Source organism: Rattus norvegicus, chromosome 9 (genome assembly GCF_021556685.1).
Source record: "Rattus norvegicus strain SHRSP/BbbUtx chromosome 9, alternate assembly SHRSP_T2T, whole genome shotgun sequence".
Classification (NCBI taxonomy): Eukaryota; Metazoa; Chordata; class Mammalia; order Rodentia; family Muridae; genus Rattus; species Rattus norvegicus.
In genome coordinates this window covers 75140173-75164095 of record NC_141542.1, presented here as the reverse complement: position 1 = coordinate 75164095, position 23923 = coordinate 75140173, and the positions used below count along the sequence as shown (strand labels likewise).

At 45.0% G+C, this 23923-nt stretch overlaps 2 protein-coding genes, 1 long non-coding RNA gene and 1 other non-coding gene across 14 annotated transcripts in view; 3 read left to right on the top strand and 1 right to left on the bottom strand.

Annotated features, from left to right (window-relative positions):
* Orc2 (origin recognition complex, subunit 2) overlaps positions 1–1635 on the top strand; it is a 36288-nt gene extending 34653 nt beyond the window's left edge. For 9 of the 10 annotated variants that reach the window (XM_087565296.1, XM_087565292.1, XM_087565295.1 and 6 more), the window contains one exon: positions 789–1635. In XM_087565296.1, coding sequence (XP_087421422.1) covers positions 789–878 — 90 coding nt within the window. In that variant the 3' untranslated portion in view covers positions 879–1635. The remainder of the gene's footprint in view (positions 1–788) is intronic. The other variant, NM_001012003.1, reaches the window with a different exon arrangement.
* A 1746-nt stretch (positions 1636–3381) lies between these two features.
* On the bottom strand, positions 3382–23910 carry Nif3l1 (NGG1 interacting factor 3 like 1). 2 transcript variants are annotated; one of them, NM_001024763.2, is given in 9 exon segments: positions 3382–3961; positions 9930–10013; positions 11535–11617; positions 12656–12794; positions 16181–16307; positions 18653–18815; positions 21266–21721; positions 22110–22236; positions 23857–23910. In NM_001024763.2, coding segments are annotated over 6 exon segments (1008 nt in total). In that variant the 5' UTR covers positions 21699–21721; positions 22110–22236; positions 23857–23910; the 3' UTR covers positions 3382–3961; positions 9930–9950.
* Positions 17609–17796, top strand: LOC120094958 (U2 spliceosomal RNA). Its single transcript, XR_015629998.1, has one exon. It is a non-coding gene; the product is annotated as a U2 spliceosomal RNA (small nuclear RNA).
* Positions 20671–23345, top strand: LOC148003741 (uncharacterized). Its single transcript, XR_015629581.1, has 2 exons — positions 20671–20816; positions 20948–23345. It is a non-coding gene; the product is annotated as an uncharacterized LOC148003741 (long non-coding RNA).
* Positions 23911–23923: the final 13 nt, after the last annotated feature.

Sequence of the window (23923 nt, the reverse complement as noted above, 5' to 3'; positions counted from 1 at the left end):
AATGGGGGAAGTTGAACAGAAAATCCCCTGTCAGGCTGGGAAAGGAAAGGGATGAAGGATCTAGCAGCTGCGTCCAGCTACATGTAGCCTGGAGATAATGATGAATCTGGTCCAAGCTGTAAATTTACTGAACGAGGAAATTTTGAGAGGCTTTCATGACTTTTGTTTGTAACTCAGTTGCATGGTTCTCAAGTGTGAACTCTATAGATGACAATGTTGGGTTAGCTATGCTTGAAAGAGAGCACAGTGAAGAAAACCATCACCTCCTGCCCTGCAGACTTTCCTGTTATAAAGTGCTCGGCAGATCTCAGTGTTTAAAGTCGACGTGTCATGTCCCCTTTGCCTTAATTTTCTACTTGGGTATCTGAATGCTTGTTTAAATATTAAAAATATTACGTAAAAGTAAAATCCAGCTGGGCAGTGGTGCCACATGCCTTTGATCCCAGCACTCGGGAAGCAAGAGGTGAAGATAGCCAGGGATACACAGAGAAAGCCTGTCCATAAAAACAAAATAAAATAAAATTTGTGTCACAGTGGTGGTATATGCCTTTAATCTCAGCCCTTGGGAGGCAGAGGCAAGTGATCATTGAATTTGAGGCCAGCCTGGATTACAGTGAGTTCTAGGACAGCCAGGGCCACACAGAGAAACCCTGTTTTGAAAAATCAAAATAAATGAATAAATATAAATTTAAAATCCCAGGATTTTTTTGTTTGTTTAACCTGCAATAGGAGATCCAGATGGCTCCCTTACAAGGGGTTAACAGATGGAGTGTTCTTTTATCTTGTAGGGAACTGATGGTGTGGAGTATTTATTAATTCCTGTTGACAGCGGAACATTGGCCGATTTCTTGGAGAAGGAGGAGGAGGAGGAGTCGTAGACTGTCTCTTACCCTTGAACCTTATGTGGAAGCCTCGGTGTGCCCCAGCTGCTGCTCCTCTAGTAAGAATGCTGGTTTACATCCAACATTAGGTCATTCTCTCCAGCATACAAGATGTCCTGTGGAAGAGGCATATCATCAATTTGAACTTTGATTAGCCTGGCTGGTGTACAGTCTCGAATACTATGCAGTGGTTGTTGAGTTGGGAAAAAAAAATGTGCCTTTAATTTATTACCTCTCGGGAGACGTCTTGCTGGTTGAACAGTGCTCAGGGATCATTTGGAACTGGTTGTTTTGGATTATTTTATACTGGATGCTATCCCTGTTTTTGAGGGCAACACTCCAGAGCTGAATTGCTACAAGTGCACTTGCTTCAGATCGTCAGAGCACAGAGGTCAGAGTGCAGGGATCTCGCAGAACTGATAAGGAAGGAGGTGTTCCTTCTGTTCTTGCTGAAGCGATGATGAAAAGCATCGGTGGACTAGGATGACCCAGCTTTCTCCTGTGGACTTGGGCTACACCTCCTGAAGACCGTTGACACTATTCAGCTGAGTTTATGGGAGAAGTGTAAGGGATATATGTGTGTGTAGAGCATGTGTCCGATCTAGAAAGCATATTTAAAATAGTTGGTGTCTGTACCAGGACCTTGATTTTTATGAAACAAATGAGAAGCCAGGCTAAGAAATAAAATCCTAGCTTACATTTTCTCAATTGTTTTCAGGACAATAAAGAATAAAAACATTTCATCATCCTTGTACATTGACACTTTTGATTTTCTTAAATAGCTTGCAGGAATAGGTAGGTAGCACACACCTTTAATCCTAGCGCTCCGGAGTCAGAGGCAGGCAGATTGCTTCTCTCCTTTTAAAACAAAACATGAGCTCACATTTGTAATCTCAACATCAAGAGGTAGAGGCAGGAGGAAAACATGAGTTCAAGACCTGGACTAGTTAGTGAGTTCTAGACCAGCCTAAGCTGCGGTGACGTCCTGTTTCAATAAAGTAATTTAATAAATAATCACATTGGTAGCACGAGACCTGCTGGTCTGCTCGTTGCTTGTGTGGAGTGTGGTATGAGTGTGGGAGTCTGTGAAGAACGTCTTCTGCCTTCGGCCTTATTTGCTTGAGAGAACCAGAACTCCCTGTGGCCAGATGGGAGCCTCAGCCGCGCTTTCCTCCAGCAGCACTGACTACAGGCCCGTGGCCATGCGCAGCTTTGCATGAGGGCTGGGGACCAAACTCAGGTCTTCTCACCCACATCACAACACAGCTCCCCAACCCCATGCACTCGTAGTTTTGTCACCCATCTAGTGTAACTCCTACAGTATAAACATCTAGTCATATAATGTGACGTCTCAGCAGTTGCTTTTAGTTTTGTTAATAGATGTCGCTGTTAATAAATGAAAGACCAGTTTGCAGTCCCTTTGTAGTTGGCTGTTTTGAAGTGTCTGAAAAGGATTGAATGCATCATACAAATCTAATGGGTGCCTAGGCAGATCACTGTACACTCCCCGCTTCTCTGAGCAGCGCTGTCCCCTCATGCGTAGCAGTTATAACCTGACTTGAGCTATAACTGAAGCCTGATTTGTTTCAGGCTGGAGGTGTAATTTCACTGGGGGACTCTTTTGTTGTTGGTTTATTTTCAGGTTAGCATGCAACAGTAATGGGTTCCCTTATGGCATTTCCAAATAGATAGTATCATTGTACTGGTTCTCATCTGTTCCCCTCCCCAGTAGCCATGCTCCCCTCTGCTTTCTTAGCCTGTGCATCCCATCACCCTCCTTGATTCCCTTCTTCCTTAAAAATCTCTTCATCCTGTCTCATCCCTTTCTGGTTTTATGGCCTGCATGCCACCTATACACACACATACTCTAGGTTCTAAATAAGACATGCAGCGTGTGTCTGTATTTTTTTAAAGATGTATTTCATGTATATGAGTACACTGTAGCTGTGTGAGCCTGGCGTGTAGAGTGACTGCAGAAAATGCTGGGTAGTAACATAGGCATATTCTGAACACAACACCATTCATTAGGAGGAGTCTGCCCCTCAGTGGTAGAACACTTGTCTTCCTTTCACACAGCTGGAACACAGTCCAAGAATAGAGTCCTGTGGGGGGAATTCTGAGTGTGAGAAAACTAAAAAAAACAAGAGTTTCTTCAGAAACACACACTTGTTCTCGAAATGTGCTTTCCAGGTGGAGTGAGTGGATAGGAGTGAACTCACTTTGGATTACTCATCACAGCTGGCTATGCTACTGTTCACACACCTCTGTGGGAAATGTCTTTGCTACATGAGGCTTGTCCTTGTGATTATATTTTACTCAGAAGACTCTGAACCCTTAGCGTATAAAGTGTCTGATACTCTGAATAAACTTGGCTGTTGCATCAGTTCACCTCATTTTTTAGGCCCCACTCCCCAGTTCGTGCTGCCAACTAGAATGTAAACACAAGGTGTCCAGTTTGATTCCTGCACGTCCAAAAAAACAAAACAAAATTATAGGAAGATTTGTCTTTTCTCTTTTTTAAAGATTTACTTATTTATTTCATTTCATATATATATATATATATATATATATAAGCACACTGTAGCTGTCTTCAGACTCACCAGAAGAGGGCATCAGATCTCATTACAGATGGCTGTGAGCCACCATGTGATTGCTGGGACTTGAACTCAGGACCTCTGGAAGAGCAGTCAGTGCTCTTAACCACTGAGCTATCTCTCCAGCCCCAAGATTTGTCTTTAATGTACTCTTTACAGTTTTACCGTCTGAGCTATGACATTTGTTGAGCCAGATTAGCAAACTGAAATGAGAAGTTCATTACAGTTCTGCAGAAGGGTGGTGTACCAACTCCTGCACAGTCCTGTTCAGTCCAGGCTTCTGTCATAATGTCCTTGCCTTCTAAACGACACGGAGAGGGTCCCTGTCTGTCTCAGACAGGATAATATTAATCTTATTCTCCAAGTGAACACCCAGCATTTCTTGAAGATCAGAAAGGAAGCCTCTTTCGGTGTTGCTGTGTTCACAAAGGATGACATTTATCCCTTTGGAAGCAGCATCCAGAACATCATGGTGGGACATTTCACCTACGAAAAAGGAAAGAGCAACAGCTTAGCTATCAGACTCAGAGCCTGAGCACCCTGACTCCTATAGCAGAAAGGCCGTGTTCATGCTGGATGAGTGAACAAAGTTCTGTTTCACTGGGCACAGAAACAGCATGTATGGTATGGTCAGATGTAGGTTGTCTGCTTGGTGTGCAAGATCTTGCTTGCGTTTGCTGTCAAGCACAGAAAAAAAGTTCCAACTCAACTGTACATACCACTTTAGGAAGCTCTATCATGTCCTTGCACAAAAGCAAAGATACAGGAATGGTACAGAAGACAGAGAAGGCACTGTGTTGGCCCATTGCGTGCGCGTGTGCACGCGTGTGTCTTTGGTGTATGTGCAGAGGTCAAAAGTGAGTTCTCTCCTCCCTTTCTGGGATCTGTAATTGAAGTCCAGTCATCACATGCAGGGAAGCATGTTTGCCCACTGACTCCAAAAAATGAATTCCATTTTCTGTTTCATCCATACTTTAGTTTATGGCCTGGAGATCATGCCAGACAGGATTTGAATGTGCCAGCATTTCTACTATAACCTGTTATATGAGTCCACATGTAGAATTTTCCTAATGTTTGTATTACTCAGAACAGTTTTGTAACATTTTAGACATAAATAATATTTTCTTTGACTGATACAAAATGCTACCAAGGATGGCCGCATATACCTGTACTTGTAGAATTTGGGACACTAAGGCAAGAGGATCAAGAGCCCAGGGCCTGCCTCAGCTAAATAAGGGAAATGGAAGCTACCTTGGGTTATAGGAGACCCTGTCACAAATAAGCAACCAAACAGAGAAGTGCCTTGCTAGGAAGTTATTGTGTCTGGGTTGTGCACACACCTTTAACCCCAACACTCATAGGGAGAGGCAGGGGAATCCTGAGTTTGAGGCTAGACTGGTCTACAGAATGAATTCCAGAACAGCCAAGGCTACACAGGAAGACCCTGTCTCAAAAAACAAGAAAAAAAGTTAATGTGAGAAAATATAGGGAAAACTCAAATATGTTTTGGATTTTTAAAAGCACCACTTGTGAATTTGATAATTTGAGAACAAAAACACTGGGGAAGAGGAGATGGATATAATCAAAACATGAAACTCTCAAAGAACATGTCGGTGCCTGTGTGTGTGTCATGTACAATTTGGTTTGTTCATAAAAAGTTAAACTTTGACCAGTGTTACTGACATAAAGCCATTACAAATAACTTTTAAAAAATATTTGGGGGCTGGGGATTTAGCTCAGTGGTAGAGCGCTTACCTAGGAAGCGCAAGGCCCTGGGTTCGGTCCCCAGCTCCGAAAAAAAAAAAAAAAAATATTTGTTGTTGTTTTGTTTTTTCAAAACAGGGTTTCTTTGTGTAGCTCTGGCTGTCCTGAGAACCACTCTATAGAATAAGCTAACTTCAAATTCAGAGCTCCACCTGCCTCCCAAGTCATAGAATTTAAGTCGCTCACCATTTATACATTATTTTAAACTGTATAAATAGGAAAAAAAATGTGTTGGGAAAGTGAGCTATTTTCAACTCTAGACAATTGTATCAGTTCATTGTTGGGAACAGTTTGTATTCGAGCACCCTTTAAAAATACCTTAACAGGCTGGAGAGATGGCTCAGAGGTTAAGAGCACTGACTGTTCTTTCAGAGGTCCCAAGTTCAAATCCCAGCAACCACATGGTGGCTCACAACCGTCTGTAATGGGATCTGATGCCCTCTTGTGGTGTGTACAGCTACAGTGTACTTAAATATAATAAATAAATCTTAAAATGTAACGCTTTGCAATTGCTTGAATTTACCTTCTGCACATATTATAGCTTTTCAGAACTAGTTTGTTCATAACTGTATGTGTCTGTAAGTTTGAGAGTGCACACCATGAGTGTATGAGTGCCCACAGAGGGCAGAAGAGGGTTGGACAACTCTAATGAAGCTCACAGATCATCAGGACGAGAAGAAGAGAGGAACTGGTAGGGAGGGAAAGGAGAGGATCCACTGAGAGTGACAGGGTGGCCATGCCCATACATACATGGAAGGGTCAGAGAAACCTAAAATAAGACAGTGCTAGAAAATAAAACAGATCCAAGAGAAGCAGTGAGGGAAACAGGGTTGACTCTCCACCCCAGCCTGCTCCTCCAGGTCCCTCCCTCCCTCTGTGCTACCCTAAGCAGCAGAGGTGGACAAGCAGGTGCACCTCAAATTTTTGGCCCTATCTCTGAACAGTAACCAGGTCAAATGCTGTCTGTCCCTATGCACTTAAGGGGTTTCCCATGGGATTGCTTCACTACCCATGATGCTTACTCTGGCTGTGCTGTCTGTGAGCCACCCAACACTTCTTTAGTTAAACTTCCTCTTTGTCTGCTTGGTTTAAGGATATAGTCATGACAAATCCAAAGCCTTCTATATGTATGAAAAGGACTATGTACATACACACAGGCATGCATTTATTCTGGAACCATTTGGCCATAAGTGCTGCTGACGGCTGACACGTCCCTCAGTGGCTCTTTGTATAAAATAACTCAGAACTACGACAGTCCCTCATGCCAACACAGGAAATCAGTACACTTCTAATTTTTTCTCCACCTTATTATTTTTAGACAAGGTCTTTTGTTGAACGTGGAGCTCAGCAAGTCCTCTAGACTGGGTGACAGTGAGCCCACAGCTCTCCTATTTGTTCCCTAGCACTGGGACTACAGGCATGGCCTGCTGCACATGGGCCCTGGAGCAAACTGGGGCCCTCATGCATGCATGAGCACTGCACCAACTGGGCATTCCCAAGCCTCAAAACATTTTTTCAATAAAAATTAACCAGGGCTAAGCTGGGTACACACTGGCGCAGAAGGATGACAGCTTTGAGGTTGGCCTAGCCTTCACTCTAAGACTTAATTTCAACAAACAAGAGAAAGACATGGTGGCACAAGCCTTTAATCCCAGCACTTGAGGCAAAAGCAGGTGAGTCTATTTATTTTCAGGTTAACCTGGTCTACACAAGTTCTAGTGAAAGGTAAAAGTTTTAAAGTTGCCCCCCTAGACACAAAGTTTAGAGCAGAAGAAAAGAAAACAGGTTAGGCCCCAGAATTGTATGTTCCAAGAAGCCTCTCCTAGGGCTATAGAATGGGTAATTACACTGGCCAGCTCAACAGCTTTCTCCCAGAAACTAGCTAACCTCAAATCTTAGAGAACAATCTTGAGAAGCAGGAAACAACTTCTCCTAGGAACTAGCGGACCATGAAGTTAAACAGTCTGAGAAGTAGGAGACAGCTTCTCCTCGGAAACAATCTTGGGGGACAGAGTTCTTCCTTGTGATTTTTCACTGTTATTCTATGACGCCATCCCTGCCCCCTCGGGTTGTGGTTTCTCCCTTTAAATACCTCTTCTCCCAGCCTCTCGGGGTCGAACTCCACTGCCCCTGCGTGGGATACGAGTCTCGACCCCAGTGCACTGGTTGCTATCGATAAACCTCATGTGATTACATCAAGGACGGTCTAGTGTGAGTTCTTGGGGGGTCGAGTCATCCCGAGACTTGAGTGAGGGTCTCCCCGCTCCGGGGGTCTTTCACTAGGTCAGTCAGGGCTACTTTGTGAGACCCTGTCTCAAAACACAAACTAAATAAATAAAGTTAAGCAATCAGTGTCTTTTAGATTATGTCCTCAGACAGAGTGGAAGCCTAGGGGCCAGAAATCAATCGAGGTGCGGTTCGTGCACCAGAAATGCACAGTGGAGTCAGTACAAAGAAACAGGCTCAAGAGAGTTAGAGAATAGGGTTTGGTTTTGTTTGTTTTGTTTTGAACTTATCACTGAAAGTACAAAAAGAGGCCACAACCAAAGGCACTGTAAGTGTGGAGAGCTCTCAGGCATAGGCTGCATGAGGAGTCCATGGTGAATGGCTAGTCCATCATATTGACACTGGGAACTTAAATTTGGGGTTGGCATGGTAGCACAAGTCCATCATCTTAGCCACTGGAAACAGGCAAAAGAATTACAGCTGTTGTAAGTTCAAGACCAGACTAGTTAACACACGGCTGTGTAAGGCCAGTAAGGTACACAGGCCACGTCAAGCCAGAAACAGTCAGGTATGGCGGTGCACACCTTTAGTCTCAGCACGCAGGAGCGGGAGATCTCTATGAGTTCAGGGTCAGCTTGGTCTATAAGATGAGCTCCAGGCCAGCAAAGACCACTCTGGGACCCTGCTGTTGTGGACTGCCCTGGAGCTGTTTGTGTTTTTGATGCTAATTCTGCTTCCCCAAGAAGGGCTGCCTAGTCAAGTACTCAGTACTCAGGTGACTTCATCAGAACCTCCCCATGTTAACTTGTAAAATAAAGGCGAGAGCCATCGATTGGGCAGGGGAAGGGAAGGTGGAGCTGAAGGGTGGGGGAGAGAGAAGAGAGGGGGCTGATGAGGAAGAGGAGGAGGAAGATGGAACTGAAGCACAAGGCCTGGAAAAACCACAAGTTATAGGGGATCTCCTAGCTGGGGACAGGGTAGTGCAGTGGTGCATCTGCCCAGTCGAGGTGGGCATCTTGTATTCTATTAACTGAGTTGTGTTTTGTCTGCGTGGGCTTATCTGGGTTGGAGAGGCTACTGCCACACCCTGCCTCAAAGGTTTGGTGCTGGCGAGGAGCCTCCGTGATTAAGGGTTCCTGTCCTCAAGCAGACAACACAAGACCAATCCCAGGAACCCACATGATGAGAACCAATTCCTAAAAGTTGCCTTCTGAGTTCCACATGTGTACTGTGGCACATACAATAAAAATAAACACCAAAACACAACCAGTAAAAACTAATTTGGGGATCATCAGAGGCACAATGCAGTACTTTGGGTAGAATATAAGGGAAGGTTTCAAAAAAGATTTCAGAGCTTGACCTGCCTTTTGGGCCAAAAGGGACCTCTCTCCACCCCAGACTGCAAGGGAGAAAGCAGTCCACTTGCTGACATGAAATCCGAGAAGAAAAGTGGCTAATACCCACCGAAATCAGCTTGGGGCAAACAGATTGTCAAGTGATTTCTTCCCTCTACAGACAACGCAGTTTGCCTTCGATTGGATATGATTCCTGTTCAGTTCAAGTTCAAAACATATTAGCGGCTGGTGGCATAGTTCAGGAGCACAGTGGTTTTTGGGTTTTTGTTTTTTTGCATGCAGGAGGCTCTGGGTTCAAGGCCCTGCACTGCAAACGAACAAAAGGGAGGAAGCTGTTGATTGGACTTCAGCTATGCCACACAGCCCTGAGATCTGCTAGTTCTGAATGTCTAAGTAGAGAGGGAGGTGTTGATTCCCTGATTGGTCCTTGACTGTGTCAATAAAAAAGGCGGAAGCTGGGGTTGGGGATTTAGCTCAGTGGTAGAGCGCTTGCCTAGCAAGCGCAAGGCCCTGGGTTCGGTCCCCAGCTCTGAATAAAAAGAGAAAAAAAAAGGCGGAAGCTGATTGCTGTGTGAAGGGATAAAGGTAGGACTTCCAGGTCCCAGGAGGAGGAAAAGGGATGCAGAGAACGGGGAATTCGGACCAGGCTTTGGAAGGATGAGGAAGATACAGTCATGTAGGTCTTGGGTCACCTAGAGTTTGTAGTTTGTAGCCTCCACAGCAAAGTGGGGGAAGGGGCGGCGGCAAGGAGGATAGAGGGAGCTAGCTGATAAGATTAGGGCAGGAAATTCTTCGCCCAGCCATTGAGTTATCCGGCTAGTTTTAAAATAATAAAACTGTCTAGTGTTTTCCATCCGTGGCGCTAAGGTGGGCAGAGGAGAAAGGGGGCAGCTGAGGCGGTTGTTGGTGGTTTGGCAAAGCTGAGAGTGACTGGGGAGCGATTGCAGCTCCCTGGAAAAACAGTCAGCTGGCCACTGGCAGAGCTGAGTGAGACTGGTGGCGCTGATCTTGGAGCCTAGGCAGAGCTCCCAAGAAGGCGGAAGCCTATTTATTAAAATTACACGCAACAGTAGGGTAAGGTTGAGGAAGAGATCCAGAAATAGTCCTACCTGTGAGGTAAAGGTCGGCCTCTACTCCTTGTAGAACGCTGCCCCCAGAACCAGCACACAGGGCCACAACTTTGACTGGAGACTCTTCAAGACAAAAGTACCAACAGGTGTTAAAGAGATACTACAACGCCTTTCAGTTTAACACTACGACTTGTACTACAATTCCAACTCTAAATGCAGACTGACTAGCCCAATGTAATGAATTATGCAGTCTTTGATTTTAAATTGGGTGTGGTTGGTGGCACACACCTTTGAACCCAGCAATTGGGAGGCAGAGGAATGTAGAGTTCTGTGAGTTCAAGGCAAGCCTGGTCTGCATAGTTTTGGGACAGCCAGGGCTTACACTGTGAGACCCTGTCCCAAAAAATAAATGCAAAGCAACAGCAAAGCCCAAGTCAGGTATGGCGATGGTGCCTGTAATCCCAGATCTGTAAGGATAGCCCTAAGTTCAGGGCCAGCTCTCAAGTCTTAAAATTTGAACTTGGACAGAATTAGTGATCCTTCCTGCCCCCACTCCCCAAGTGTGTGCCAGCATGCCTGGCTCCAAAAAGAATTTTAAAAAAATCTATGCAAATGACCGATGTTTGATACCAAAAGGGAACACAAGACAAGGGCAGTGTTCCTTCTAATGCAGCTGCACAAACCCATAAGCCCCCGGGTAATAGCAAAGTGGCAGCTCTGGGCTTTGCCTCAGTGCTAATAACAAACCTTGGCTGGGTCTGCAGTGACAAGGGGGCCAAGGGACTAAAAACAGCTGGAGAAAGAGCAACGCAGAGCAGGTGGATGGTCACGTTAAAAGCACTTGCTGCTGTTCCAGAGGGCTCAAGATTGGTTCCCAGCATCCGTGTCGTGGCTCACCACCCCCTATAATTCAGGGGGTCTGACAACACACACAGAGATCAACCTGCTTCAGCCAGGTGCTGTAAGTAAAAAGGTTTGCATCACCACAATCCAGCCCAGTCTAGACTTTTGACCTTGTGATTTTAAACCCTCCATTCCCTCTGCAACAATGACCAGTTTAGGATCAGCAGGCTTCCAACGCTGACTGGAGATGGAACACAGAATGGCTAAGAAAAAGAGATTTTCTCATTTAGGCTAGGGAGACGTAGTCCAGCCAACCCTGGTTGACATAGTAAACCAATTATCTCCCTGAGCTAATGAGTGTGAGATTCAAACTTGAGGACAAAGGCTGCCTTAGGCAAACACTGGGTAGAATTTAGGATAACACCCTGTTCCAGGAAATGAGCTAACTGTCCTTAGCAGGGGTCCTTCACCACCCACTACAGTGCCAAAGGTATTTCCCCACCAAGAGCCTCCAATGAATTCAAAGGACGATAGGCGGCCACCAATGAATTAAAAAAGTAATAGGCCCCACCAATGAGAAATAACCAACTCATGCTGTAACCTAAAGCCTACACCTGAAACAGTATAAAGGGTGTGGTCCTTTGTTCTTCAGGGTCACCTCTGTCCCGAGTACAGGGTCACCCCAGTGCACTGGATTATTAAACCTCTTGCTTATTGCATTGATCTCCATCTCCATGTTTTCGTGAATAGGATCTCCTGGATGTAGGGCTGATCTGGTCTTAAACGAGTTCTACCACTTACATGAATAATAGCAATATACACTTGAATCCCAGTACTTCGGAGATAGAAGCAAAAGGAACAGTTGTTTGAGGCCATCCTATGCCCTATAAGATCAGGTGTCAAAAACAAAACCAAAATTTGTTCAAAATCACAGTCCATCTGCCAGATGATGAGGTATTTACCTAAGGTCCTCCCCAGATGATGAGGTATTTACCTAAGGTCCTCCCCAGATGATGAGGTATTTACCTAAGGTCCTCCCCAGATGATGAGGTATTTACCTAAGGTCCTCCCCAGATGATGAGGTATTTACCTAAGGTCCTCCCCAGATGATGAGGTATTTACCTAAGGTCCTCCCCAGATGATGAGGTATTTACCTAAGGTCCTCCCCAGATGATGAGGTATTTACCTAAGGTCCTCCCCAGATGATGAGGTATTTACCTAATGTCCTCCCCAGATGATGAAGTATTTACCTAAGGTCCTCCCCAGATGATGAAGTATTTACCTAAGGTCCTCCCCAGATGATGAGGTACTTACCTAAGGTCCTCCCCAGATGATGAGGTATTTACCTAAGGTCCTCCCCAGATGATGAGGTATTTACCTAAGGTCCTCCCCAGATGATGAGGTATTTACCTAAGGTCCTCCCCAGATGATGAGGTATTTACCTAAGGTCCTCCCCAGATGATGAGGTATTTACCTAAGGTCCTCCCCAGATGATGAAGTATTTACCTAAGGTCCTCCCCAGATGATGAAGTATTTACCTAAGGTCCTCCCCAGATGATGAGGTATTTACCTAAGGTCCTCCCCAGATGATGAGGTATTTACCTAAGGTCCTCCCCAGATGATGAGGTATTTACCTAAGGTCCTCCCCAGATGATGAGGTATTTACCTAAGGTCCTCCCCAGATGATGAGGTATTTACCTAAGGTCCTCCCCAGATGATGAGGTATTTACCTAAGGTCCTCCCCAGATGATGAGGTATTTACCTAAGGTCCTCCCCAGATGATGAAGTATTTACCTAAGGTCCTCCCCAGATGATGAGGTATTTACCTAAGGTCCTCCCCAGATGATGAAGTATTTACCTAAGGTCCTCCCCAGATGATGAAGTATTTACCTAAGGTCCTCCCCAGATGATGAGGTATTTACCTAAGGTCCTCCCCACTCCAAGAGCTAAGCGAAGATGAGGCAGCTTTAGGTGTCTTTTGATTCGTTCTATCATTGTTGCCAGGGAGACAGACTCATCCAGTGTGCACAAGCGTCCCATTCCAGTATGCAGAAGCAAAGGCTGCAGAGAAATAAAAGTTAGAGATCCCATCTGTCCCAATTCCTAAAATGTGTAGAGCTGGAATCAGTAAGGTTTACATGTGCGCTTGCGATAGGAAGCTTCAGCTGACGCTTGGGACGCAAACCTAACAAAGCATTCTAACTTCCCGGAGCTCGCACTCTCAGACACTTAACACATAATCAAGGCAGGAATGGCACACTGGGAGCTGGAGAGAGAGCTCAGCAGTTAAGAGCACTTGCTGCTCTTGCAGAAGAGCTAAGCTTAGTTCCCAGCACCCACACGGCAGCTCACAACTACCTGTAACTCTAAGGGATCCAACATCTCTCTGGTCTCCATAGGCACAGTCTACACAAGGTGCACGCATACACATGAGCACGCGCACACACACATACACATACACATACACACACACACACACACACACTCACTAAATAAATCATTTAGGAAGGGGGCACTGACTAAATGAGCTGGGTCCGGAAGGGAGTTCTTGGTTTTACTGGGATGTAAATCTTACAGAAAACCAGAAAGAAGATAAAAGGGAGTCATATCAAGTACACTAGGAAAAGACAGGGGCAGGATGGGACACGGAAAGACATTCTAAACCAAAAGGTGAGCACAGGAGACCCAGCTCAAAAGGTTCCAGAGGGACCTATTAGCAACTAGGTTAGAGATGTTTCTTGTGATATTTTGGCAAAGAATGTGGCTGTTGTCCTAAAAGCCTGCCTGAGGTTAAATCAAAAAGTTTTCATGGAGGAAAGTCCAAGACAGCCTAATCCTGACCCTGTTGCCTGGGTACTGGTAATCACTATTAAGCACGTTTACAATGAAAAGGGATAAGCAGGGCAAAAAGAAAGAGAAAATGGAGCTTGAAGAAAAGAGTACAAAGAAATTTAATGCAGGAGCCAAAGCATGGGCTCCAGAGACAGGAGAGGCTTTGTGTGAGAGGGAGGAGGAGTGCCTCAGGGTAAGGCCCCACCCAGCTAAGCTTCTGTTCTCACTTCTGTAAATAAGGTTGGTTACCCCAACTACAGAATATGTGCCTGATCGTGCAGACATGGAAATATACAGGCAGGAAGTCAGTCAGGATGCATGCATGCCCCAAGTTGGACAACGGCAGGAAGCACAGAGCCTTGTGGGTTTGGCCTGTATAAGCCTCTAACTATCATAATTCATGGCCATTCTCTAGGCATCCCAGGTGTGGACCTGGCCAGGGTCCACTGTCCTGGAGTGTGGGCGCCATCTGTTGTAAAAATATAAAAAATAAGAAAAGTATTGTGGTCTTTTACCCTGCTAGGTCCTGCACTGAGGTGCCCCAAGATATCTGCTAGATATCTTGGCGGAAACACATCCCAACTCCTCAGTGGCCCAGTGTCTCCTGCCACCGCACACTTTGCTCCACTCAAATCGTCACATAAAAGAACACACAACATAATAATCTTTTCTTTTTTTTCTTTCTTTTTTTTCTTTCTTTTTTTTTTTTTCAGAGCTGAGGACCGAACCCAGGGCCTTGGGCTTGCTAGACAAGCGCTCTACCACTGAGCTAAATCCCCAACCCCAACATAATAATCTTTGACCCAATTGATAAGATATAATTGCCCACTTAAATATACAAAGCCCGGTACCATCCGTCCCTTAAGAACATTGATAACAACCTGTAAACACACAGAGTGAGATCTTTACGTCAGCCTCCATTGTCCTGCTACTGCTTCTCTCTCTCTCTCTCTCACTCTCTCTCTCTCCTCTCTTCCTTTCCATTCCAGTCTCCTCCCCTTCCTTCAAACTTCTCTCCCACCCATCCTTCTTTCTCCTCCAATGACAGGCCTCCTTCTATCCTGTACCTGCCTCACCTGTGACATCATCACACACTGGAGTATTTGATAAAGTTTGCTTCAAATTTGGCTCAAAAATTGTGGCTGTGGTCTTATTCTTGCCTGGTAGGATCAACAAGAGAAGAGTGTTGTAGTCAGAAAAGCCTAGAGGAAGAGCAGTCTAAGCCCCGTAACACCAGACACAGAGCTAAAGGATTTGGAGCTTCCCCGATGGGTTTCATTCTGGCTTTGGTCCAGTATTTCCTCGCTGTGCCCCCTTCCTCCTTTTAGGAATAGTAATGTATGTTCTGTGCCCTTGTGTATTGGAAATATGGAATTTACTTTGATTTCACAGGAGTTACAACTACGAGACTACCTTGAGTCTCAGAAGAGACGCTGACTGTAGGACTTTTGCAGTGCTGAGACTGGGAAAGTCTATGGGGACCTTCAGAAGTTAGACTGAATTCGTTTTTCCTGATTACACGGCCATGATCCTGGGGGAGGTGGGGAGCAACAAGTGGTGTGAGTGAATACAGTCCTGCTCATACATTTGAATACTTGGTCCCCAGCAGTGAAAATGTTTAGGAAGGATCGAGAGGTGTGGCCTGGTTAGAGGAGGTCACTGGGGGAAGGCTCTGAGGTTTCAAAAGACTCAAGCCATTCCCAGTATTCTCTCTCTGCTTCTTACTGGTGGATCAAAATGTGAACTGCAATCGCAAAAGAAACTAATACAGAAGGGTAATAAATATCCAAGTCTAAAACCAGAAAGAAGTAAGTTCCAATGATTTCTTAGTCCTAGACTGTTACAATATATACTGGCTGGCTTTATGTGTCAACCTGACATAAGTTGGAGCTATTACAGAAAAAAGGAGCCTCCCTTGAGAAAATGCCTCCATGAGACCCAGCTGTAAGGGTCTGGGTCATGTAATTTTCTCAATTAGTGATCAAGGGTGGGAGGGCCCATTGTGGGTGGTATTGTTCCTGGGCTTGTAGTCCTGGATTCTATAAGAAAACAAGCTGAGCAAGCCAGGGGAAGAGATCCAGTAAGCAGCACCCTCCATGGCCTCTACATCAGCTCCTGCCTCTAAGTTCCTGCCCTGTGTGAGTGCCAGACTTCCTTTGGTGATGAACAGCAATGTGGAAGTGTAAGCTGAATAAACCCTTTCCTCCCCAACTTGCTTCTTGGTTATGGTGTTCTGTGCTGGAATAGAAATCCTGACTAAGACACAATAGTTTCCAGGAATGTTTCCTCACCATATTGATTGTGTGTGTGTGTGTGTGTGTGTGTGTGTGTGTGTGTGTGTGTGTGTGTGTGTAAGTGCCCCCACACACCTCTGAGTTCAATGGATCAAACTCAGGTTGCCAGGCTTGTACCACAATCACCCTTACTTATGGAGACATCTTACTGGCCCTTGATGACTGTTTTACTTAACAGTTTACAAATGAATTTGCAACCCACACAATTGTAATGCAATCCACCACATTCACATATTGAACACGTGCAGTCTCTGCATACCAGTTGTTAACACAGTTGTTAAAATGCACAGCAACATGAGGGCAGTAAGAGTTCTTTTTTACCTTCTCCAAAGAAAGAATTTCAGTTTTCTGATAAAGTTGTCTGTCCTGGGAGAGAAAAGCTAGCACCTGCATCAAAGCCTTCTGAGTACAATTCAGACTGACCCGTGTTTGCTCCTCACCATCACACCTAGAAAAACAGTCAGTTCTGATTAGGATAAAAGTATAAACTGCTACAATAGATTTATAGGAAGTCAAAGATGTGGCCAGCAGACCAATACAGTGTCCTCACACTCGGCTGCTCGGAGCCCTGACATCTTAAAAATAACAATGGCTACATCCTTCAACATGTTCAGTAACACAGGACATTTTTGAACAGACCTGACAAAAACAGAATTTTTTCCATGTATGAGTATACATGCATGTGTATGTGTGTATGACGCAATATATATGTTCCACAGTGTAGCTGTCGATCAGAGTCCATTTCCTCTTTCTCCCATGAAGGCCCCAGGGATCAAAATGAAGTCCCACTAGGGGTTCTCAAAACAAAGTGGTCTCAAGATAGTATTATAGCAGGCCTGGGCCAAGCAAGTGCCTCACTCAGGCACCACTAGAGGAGGCAAAGCAAAAGGACTGTGATGACTGTAAGGCTGGATGGAGGCCACATAGCCAAACCCTTCCTCCAAACAAAAACAAAACTCATGCAATTTTATTGATCATAGAATTCTAGAAATAAAAGATACCTTAAAAGGTTATCTAGGGGATTGAGAAATGGCTCAGTGGTTAAGAGAACTGACTGCTCTTTCAGGGGTCCTGAGTTCAATTCCTAGCAACCACATGGTGGCTCACAACCATCTGTAATGGGATCTGATGCCCTCTTCTGGCAAGCAGATAGAGCACTCATATACATAAGTAAATCTAAAACATAAAAAATAAAAATACCTTAAACAATCCATACATCAAGGCAATCTCTTATTGAAGCCCTATACAGATTTCAAGTTTAGTAAAAAGTCATTTATCTTTGTTGAAAACTATTGTTAAGTCCTTCCCTTGTGTGTCTTATTGCCTATTCTTTTCTGTTTACTCATTTTAACTAAATTTTGTGTGTGTGTGTGTGTATGTGTAGGGTGGCATATGCATTTGGACTATGGCACGGGAGTTGGAGGACAGCTTGCAGGAGTCAATTCTCTGCCTCCACAGTGTGGGTCCCAAGGATGGACCTCAGGCCATCAGTCTTGGCAGCAAGTACTTTACCCAGTGAGCCACCTCACCAGCCCAGCCTTTTTTTTTTTTTTTTTTTTTTTTTGGTGCCTGGAATCACAGGGCCCCACAGGTCCCCACAGGTCATGGGCATGTGCTCTACCTGATGCTTCCGTAGTATGAGAATAAATTAGTAGGAAGAGCATCTCCTACCCTACCTCTAAATGACTAAGTAATGGGCCTCACTGGGGGCCTTCTCACTTGTTCCTCATTTCATTTCAAGTGCTTGCAATGGCTTCTTGGCCTTTTGGCTAAGATCAAGTATAGTATCTGTTCTTATCAGTTTAATATCTGATACGTCCTATATCTGAGGACAATAGTAAATGGATTTTTGGAAGTAGGGGTTGGAATAGGAGCTTGCCCCGTCCACTCCACACATTGACTGGTATTGCAGTACCTCCAGGAACGGTGCACCCCATTGGGGGAATTTAAAAAAAAAAAAAAAAAAAAGTGCTTGGGCTGGAGAGATGGCTCAGCGGTTAAGAGCACTGACTGTTCTTCCAGAGGTCCTGAGTTCAAATCCCAGCAACCACATGGTGGCTCACAACCGTCTGTAAAGAGATCCGATGCCCTCTTCTGGTGTGTCTGAAGACAGCTACAGTGTACTTATATATAATAAATAAATCTTTAAAAAAAAAAAAAAGTGCTTGGGAATCATTGCTTTACTGGAAATTGATAACGTTTATATTAATACATCACTAGGGCCTGTCTGCATCCCTTAAAGTAAAAACAATTATCGTTCAGCATTACCAGGAGGGTTAAAGATGCTTTGCATAGAGCTGCAGGGGTAGCTCAGCACTGACAGCACTGGCTGCTCAGTAGAGCACCCACGACCGTATCTCCAGCTTCAGGGATCCATTATCCTCCTGTGACCTCCTCAGGCACCGGACACACGTGTGGTACAGACAGATGTAAGTGCAGACAAAATCCCCATATACACACAAACAAATCAAATTTAAAAAGAAATAGAGCTAGGAGTAGTAGCTCACGTTTGTTACCAACATCTAGAGGAAAGGGCAGGAGTCTGCAGCCAGCCGGGCATCATGAGACCCTGTGTCAAAGAAACAGTAAAGCACACAGCAGATGAGCAGAGAAGAGGCAAGGAAACAGGTCAGGGAGTAAAGGCACGTCCTGCTAAGCCTGCATGACGTCAGCCTTCAGAACCCATGCTGTCTTCTGACCTCCCAGCATGCACTATGGTATGTACTTGTCCATACAATACACACACCAAAGAAATAGTAAAACACAGGTTTGTAAACAGAACATAGCATGTACCTGGCAGGAAAAGAGGTGACAGAGACACCTCCAACCCCTTTCACAGCAGACATGACTTTGTCCAGGTCTTGGCTGTGGTTCGCACTGAATTCTAGTCGGTGAGTTCCCTCTGTGGGGTAGTTCGGAGCTTTGGAAGGGTGGATGGGCCTGGTAGTGCAAGTTCCTAAAGAAAGAATTGTGTGGAAATCAAGGCCTTTGTTGTGCTTTAGAATTAGAAATCAGCTACTCTAAGTAAAATGGATATTAAATGTCTCAGAACTCATTTTCATGCTTATACATGCAAACACACATACATAGCCCTTCGATGCTCATTACCAGTCACCATAATCTAGATTTGGTCTGGGCATACAAAATAAATTCTATTTTCACATTTACTTTCCAAAATGTATTTACTTTCCAAAATGTATATCTTAGGAAAATTGGACAAAAACTGAATCACTGTTTTGTGTTTTAATTATCCACTGTCAATCTACTCATCTAAAACAAAGTATATCACAAATACTTATATGTTGAACACATTTATAACAAAAGTTTCAGTCCAGGGCCAGGTGTGGTGGTGCATCCTTTAATCCCAGAACTAAGAAAGCAGAGGCAGGTAGATCTCTTTGAGTTTAAGGTCAGCTGGTCTACATGTAAGTTCCGAGTCAGCCAAAGCTACATAGTGAGACTACAAAAAACAAAAGAACAACAACAAAAACAATTGCTATAGCCCAAAATGAGTACCAAATTAAGCTAATGAATTAATGCTGAATTCACTCACTGTGCTAGACGGAGCCATTCTGGGAGAGCCTGAGGCTGGCTGTGTATGGTTGGCATGCCTCTAATTCTAGCTCTGGGAAACAGGAGGCTCTCAAGCTTGAGACCAGACAAAGTAAGGCCCTCCTCGAGGTAAGGTGGGGAGGGCAGCGAGAGGGCTCACTGGATAAAGGTACTTATCACACAGGCCTACTGAGTTCTGTTCCAGAAGCCCATGGTGTGGAGAGGAAAATCGACTCCTGAACGTTGTCCTCTGTGCTCTACCACATCCACACAATAATAACAGAAATAAATAAAGACAAGGCAACAGCAAACCAGACAGAAAGCTGGCTGTCTACGTAACTAACCTAACAAGCACATCCTGAGGACTCCAGCAGCTGTGAGGCCTGGGATGCTGACTCATCGTTGTTAATAACTGATCTATGAAGCCCACCCAGCAATGAAGACGCATGCTCTGCTTTCTCGCTGACTAACACTTTATTCTCCTGCTCTGGTTAGTTTTTGTCAGCTCCACACAAGCCAGGGTCATCTGGGAAAAGGAAATCTCAATTGAAACAAAAATGCCTCTGCCTCATTGCCTGCAGGCAAGTCAGTGGGGCATCTTGATTAAGGACCCTGAATAGGCAGGTGGTCCTGGGCTGTATAAGAAAGCAAGCTGAGGGGGCTGGAGAGGTGGCTCAGCGGTTAAGAGCACTGACTGCTCTTCCAGAGGTCCTGAGTTCAAATCCCAACAACCACATGGCGGCTCACAACCATCTGTAATGAGATCCGATGCCCTCTTCTGGTGTATCTGAAGACAGCTACAGTGTACTTATATATAATAAATGAATAAATAAATCTTAAAAAAAAAAAAAAAAAAAAAGCAAGCAAGCTGAGCAAGTCATGAGAGGCAAACCACTAAGCAGTCTTCCTCTATGGCTTGGACTTCAGCTCTTGGCCTGACTTTGCTTCATGATGGACCATAAGCCAGAAGATGAAATAAACGCTTTTCTTCTCAAGGTGTTTTGGGTACTGGTGTTTATCATACCAACAGAGAGCAAATTAGGACGAGCCTCTACATAGAGCTTAAGGCCAGCCTGAGCTACATGAGATCCTTCTGTTTATGTTTTGGTGGGATGCTATAGTGTCTGGCTATGGATATAGCTCAGGCTGGCCTTAAATTCAAGCTCTTCCTGATGTGACTTCCTGGACGCTTACAGTATTAAGCCTATACTACACCGAGCCTCATTCCCAATGTTTCATTTCTTTCTTTTTTTTTTCTTAAAAGATTTTGTTTTAGACTTCACTATTGCTATGTATGGGTGTTTTGCCTCCAGGTATGTATCTATAGGGGTTAGAAGAGGGCACTGGTTCACTAGGATTGGAGTTAAAATGGTTGGAAGCCTCCTTGTGCATGCTGGAAACCCAGGTCCTCTGTTAGAGCTGAGCCAAGTCTCCGCCCCCAACAAGTTTTCATTTTTCAAATGAAACTTGGGCTGGAGAGCTGGTTCGTCATAGAGAGCACCAGCTGCTCCTTCAGAAGACCTGGATTCAGCTCAGCACCCTGGTGGCTCTTCACACGGTCTGTATTTCCAGCACTAGTGGATCTGACGCTCTCTTCTGGCCTGTGTGGGCCCTGCACACATGTGGTGCACTTATCCACAAGCAGGCAAAACATTCGACAGATATAAACATAAAGCGCATCTTCAAGTGAAACTTAATTACCAAATTTAAGCAACACATTATTTTTAATATTACATAAAAATGGAAAAACCTGTTGCCCCTAAAAACAATTAAAACTTTATTAGGAAGACATTCTAAAATTTCAAAGTATTTGTAAGGAAATCATTAAACATGAAAGGTCAAGAGTTTTCTCACCGAGCCCTTTGGCCAACCAGCTGTTGACTCCCTGGGGTGCGGCGTCATAGGCCGTGTGGGGAGAGTAGATGGCGACTCTGTTCTCCAGAGCCCGGATCACAAGGCGCTCCTTCCAGGTCTTCCAAGTTATGTGCTTCATGGGCCGGAAGATAGGTGGATGGTAGGAGAGAATGAGATCTGCCTTCTTTTGCAGAGCCTCCTCCATGACCTCCTCCGTCAGGTCATTGGTCAGGAAGAGTGTATTTACAGTATGGGGCGGGCTTGGCTCCACCAGCAACCCCACATTGTCCCAGCTCTCAGCAAATGAGAGGGAGGCAAAGTCATTCAAGGAAAAGAGAAGAGCCTTCAGATCCATGAAGGAACGGGAAGAGCTGCAGATCCACGATGGGGCACGTCGCACACTTGTAGGGACCACGTGTGCAGATGACAGCATACGGAAACCAGGTAGAAGGTTGCCTGGAATCACAGTAAGGAAATGGTATTTATGTACCATTCACTTCTGCACTTTGAGGCATAAAGCATGGGAGTCAAACAGCTCTCGCCACTGACCCAGATTTAAATAGCTGCTCTGCCCGCCCTGCAGCACGATGGGCACGGCCAAGTCACCTGACCTCTCCATTTCCTTCAAAAGCATTATTATGTCACTTAGCAGAGTATGATGAAATATAAATGCTCATCCCCTCTGATACCCCCCTGCTCCCCCAGCACAGCTTCAACCTTAGACCCTGCATCTCTGCTGCACACGCGCACACACACACAAAGATACGTACTAGACATAATTAGAACTAACTGACATATCAAGGGCTGAAGATGTAGCAGCTCAGTTGGCTGAGTGCTTACCTACCATGCACAAGGGTTTAGTCCCCAGCACCACAGAAACTGGCACTTGTCTGTGATCCAGTAGAGGACGAGGTGCAAGGGCAGTGTCAGCTATGCTGTCAGTTCAAGGCCAGCCTGGGGTACATAAGACCCTGTCACAAACATCATTTAAAATGTTGAGTACACGAGCAAGAACTGAGGCAGATAGGTCACTCTACAAATGAACAGAGCCAAGCAAGAAAAGGCCAGAGCTGTCGCTCTGAACATACAGAGCTGCTGCCCTGAACACACGACAACTGCTACACAGAGAAACAGAGAGGAAAAGCACAGGGCCCCTACCCACATCTTCCATGGTCATCAACTGAATGGTGGGAGGGCAGTGCCAGCAAAGAACCAAAACAATTGAAACCAGAGAGATATATTTACAGTGTGATGTGTGATCTGAGAGTTAATAGTAGATTTGAATAAAGGAACATGTTTGCCTCAAACAGGTATTGTAAAAGTATCTTTTATTCACCTGGTGTAATTGTCGTCTCCCATCTGTCGGCTACCCTGGGCCCAGTCCTGGAAACTTCTAGCCTCTGTACAATCTTATCTAAGCCTAGAATGGTTTCAGCCCCTAGGAATTACTGCTAAATAAGCTCACCCTTTCTAAGCTCCGGCTGGCTGGTTCAACTCAGCTGTTCTGGCTTGAAACTCTTCTCCAAGCTGACTGATTCAATCTGGCTTCTCTCTCAGCCTCTGACTGAATTGCTCTGCTTGGCCTCAAACTAATCCTGGCAATCTGTTCTAATCTTTTGGCCGTTTCTTGTTCTCTGACTCATTCTGTCTTTACCTGTGTCTAGCTTGTTTTCTCTTCGACCTGTCTCTACAAAACTCTCCTGGTAAAACTGCCCCCGTCTCCCTCTCTGTGCTGTTCTCTCTTCAGTCACCTCTCTATTCTCTCTGTTCTGGCGGGAGTTGGGCATATCCTATTCTGTCAACGCTTTCTCTAATTCATCACTTTGTTTGTCACTCAATTAGACATCACTTTCAAACATGGGTGCCTCCTTCCACAAACTAACCTTCATTGTTTGGGAATAAAGGTGTGTGCTAAGGGCGGAGCCACCCTACAACTGAGAAAGGTTCCCCCCCCCCCCCCAGTAAGTAACACAATCTCAGGGGTTCACAGTGATCAAATATCCTGTAACAAGCTACCAACAAAACTAATGTAACTGGTAGTTTTATTGTTATTCAATAAACTTCTATTGTGAGAGGACAAGAATGTGTCCCGGTCTGTTTCTGACACAATGTGCTCACACTACAGACACATTTAAAGCATTATTTGAAATATGGGGCCTTCTGAAAGCACTTAAGATTGGAGAGGACTTCACTCCAATACCACACCCTCGCATACGCACTAGCTTGAAAGAAAAACCGCACTAGTGGGTGTGAATGAGAACTCCGGGAAGGGCGAGTGAATCGGGGCTGCAGTACATGGCAGAGATAGAACTATCCACTGCCAATCTACATTATCTTTAGCCCTCTGAACAGCCATTTGCTATTTTTCAATTACACGAGCGCTCTCTTTACACTCACGTACGGTTCTTCCTACTTTCACTTAAGCATGGCTCAAGGCCTTTTCCAGAATAATCAAGGGCCGCGTGGCACAGCCTTTACTCCTGGAGTCAGGACCCTCGCCCCTCCTGCAGCAAGGCAGTTCTCCTCCGCAATGTTCCTATGTTCATGTTCCCCGGCACCCTACAGTCACCACAGCCGGCCCCGATGTGCACCTCCAGCGTGAAGAACAGACAGCCCCGCGAGCTTTTCTCTCCTCCACAACCCACGAGTCGCAGAAAC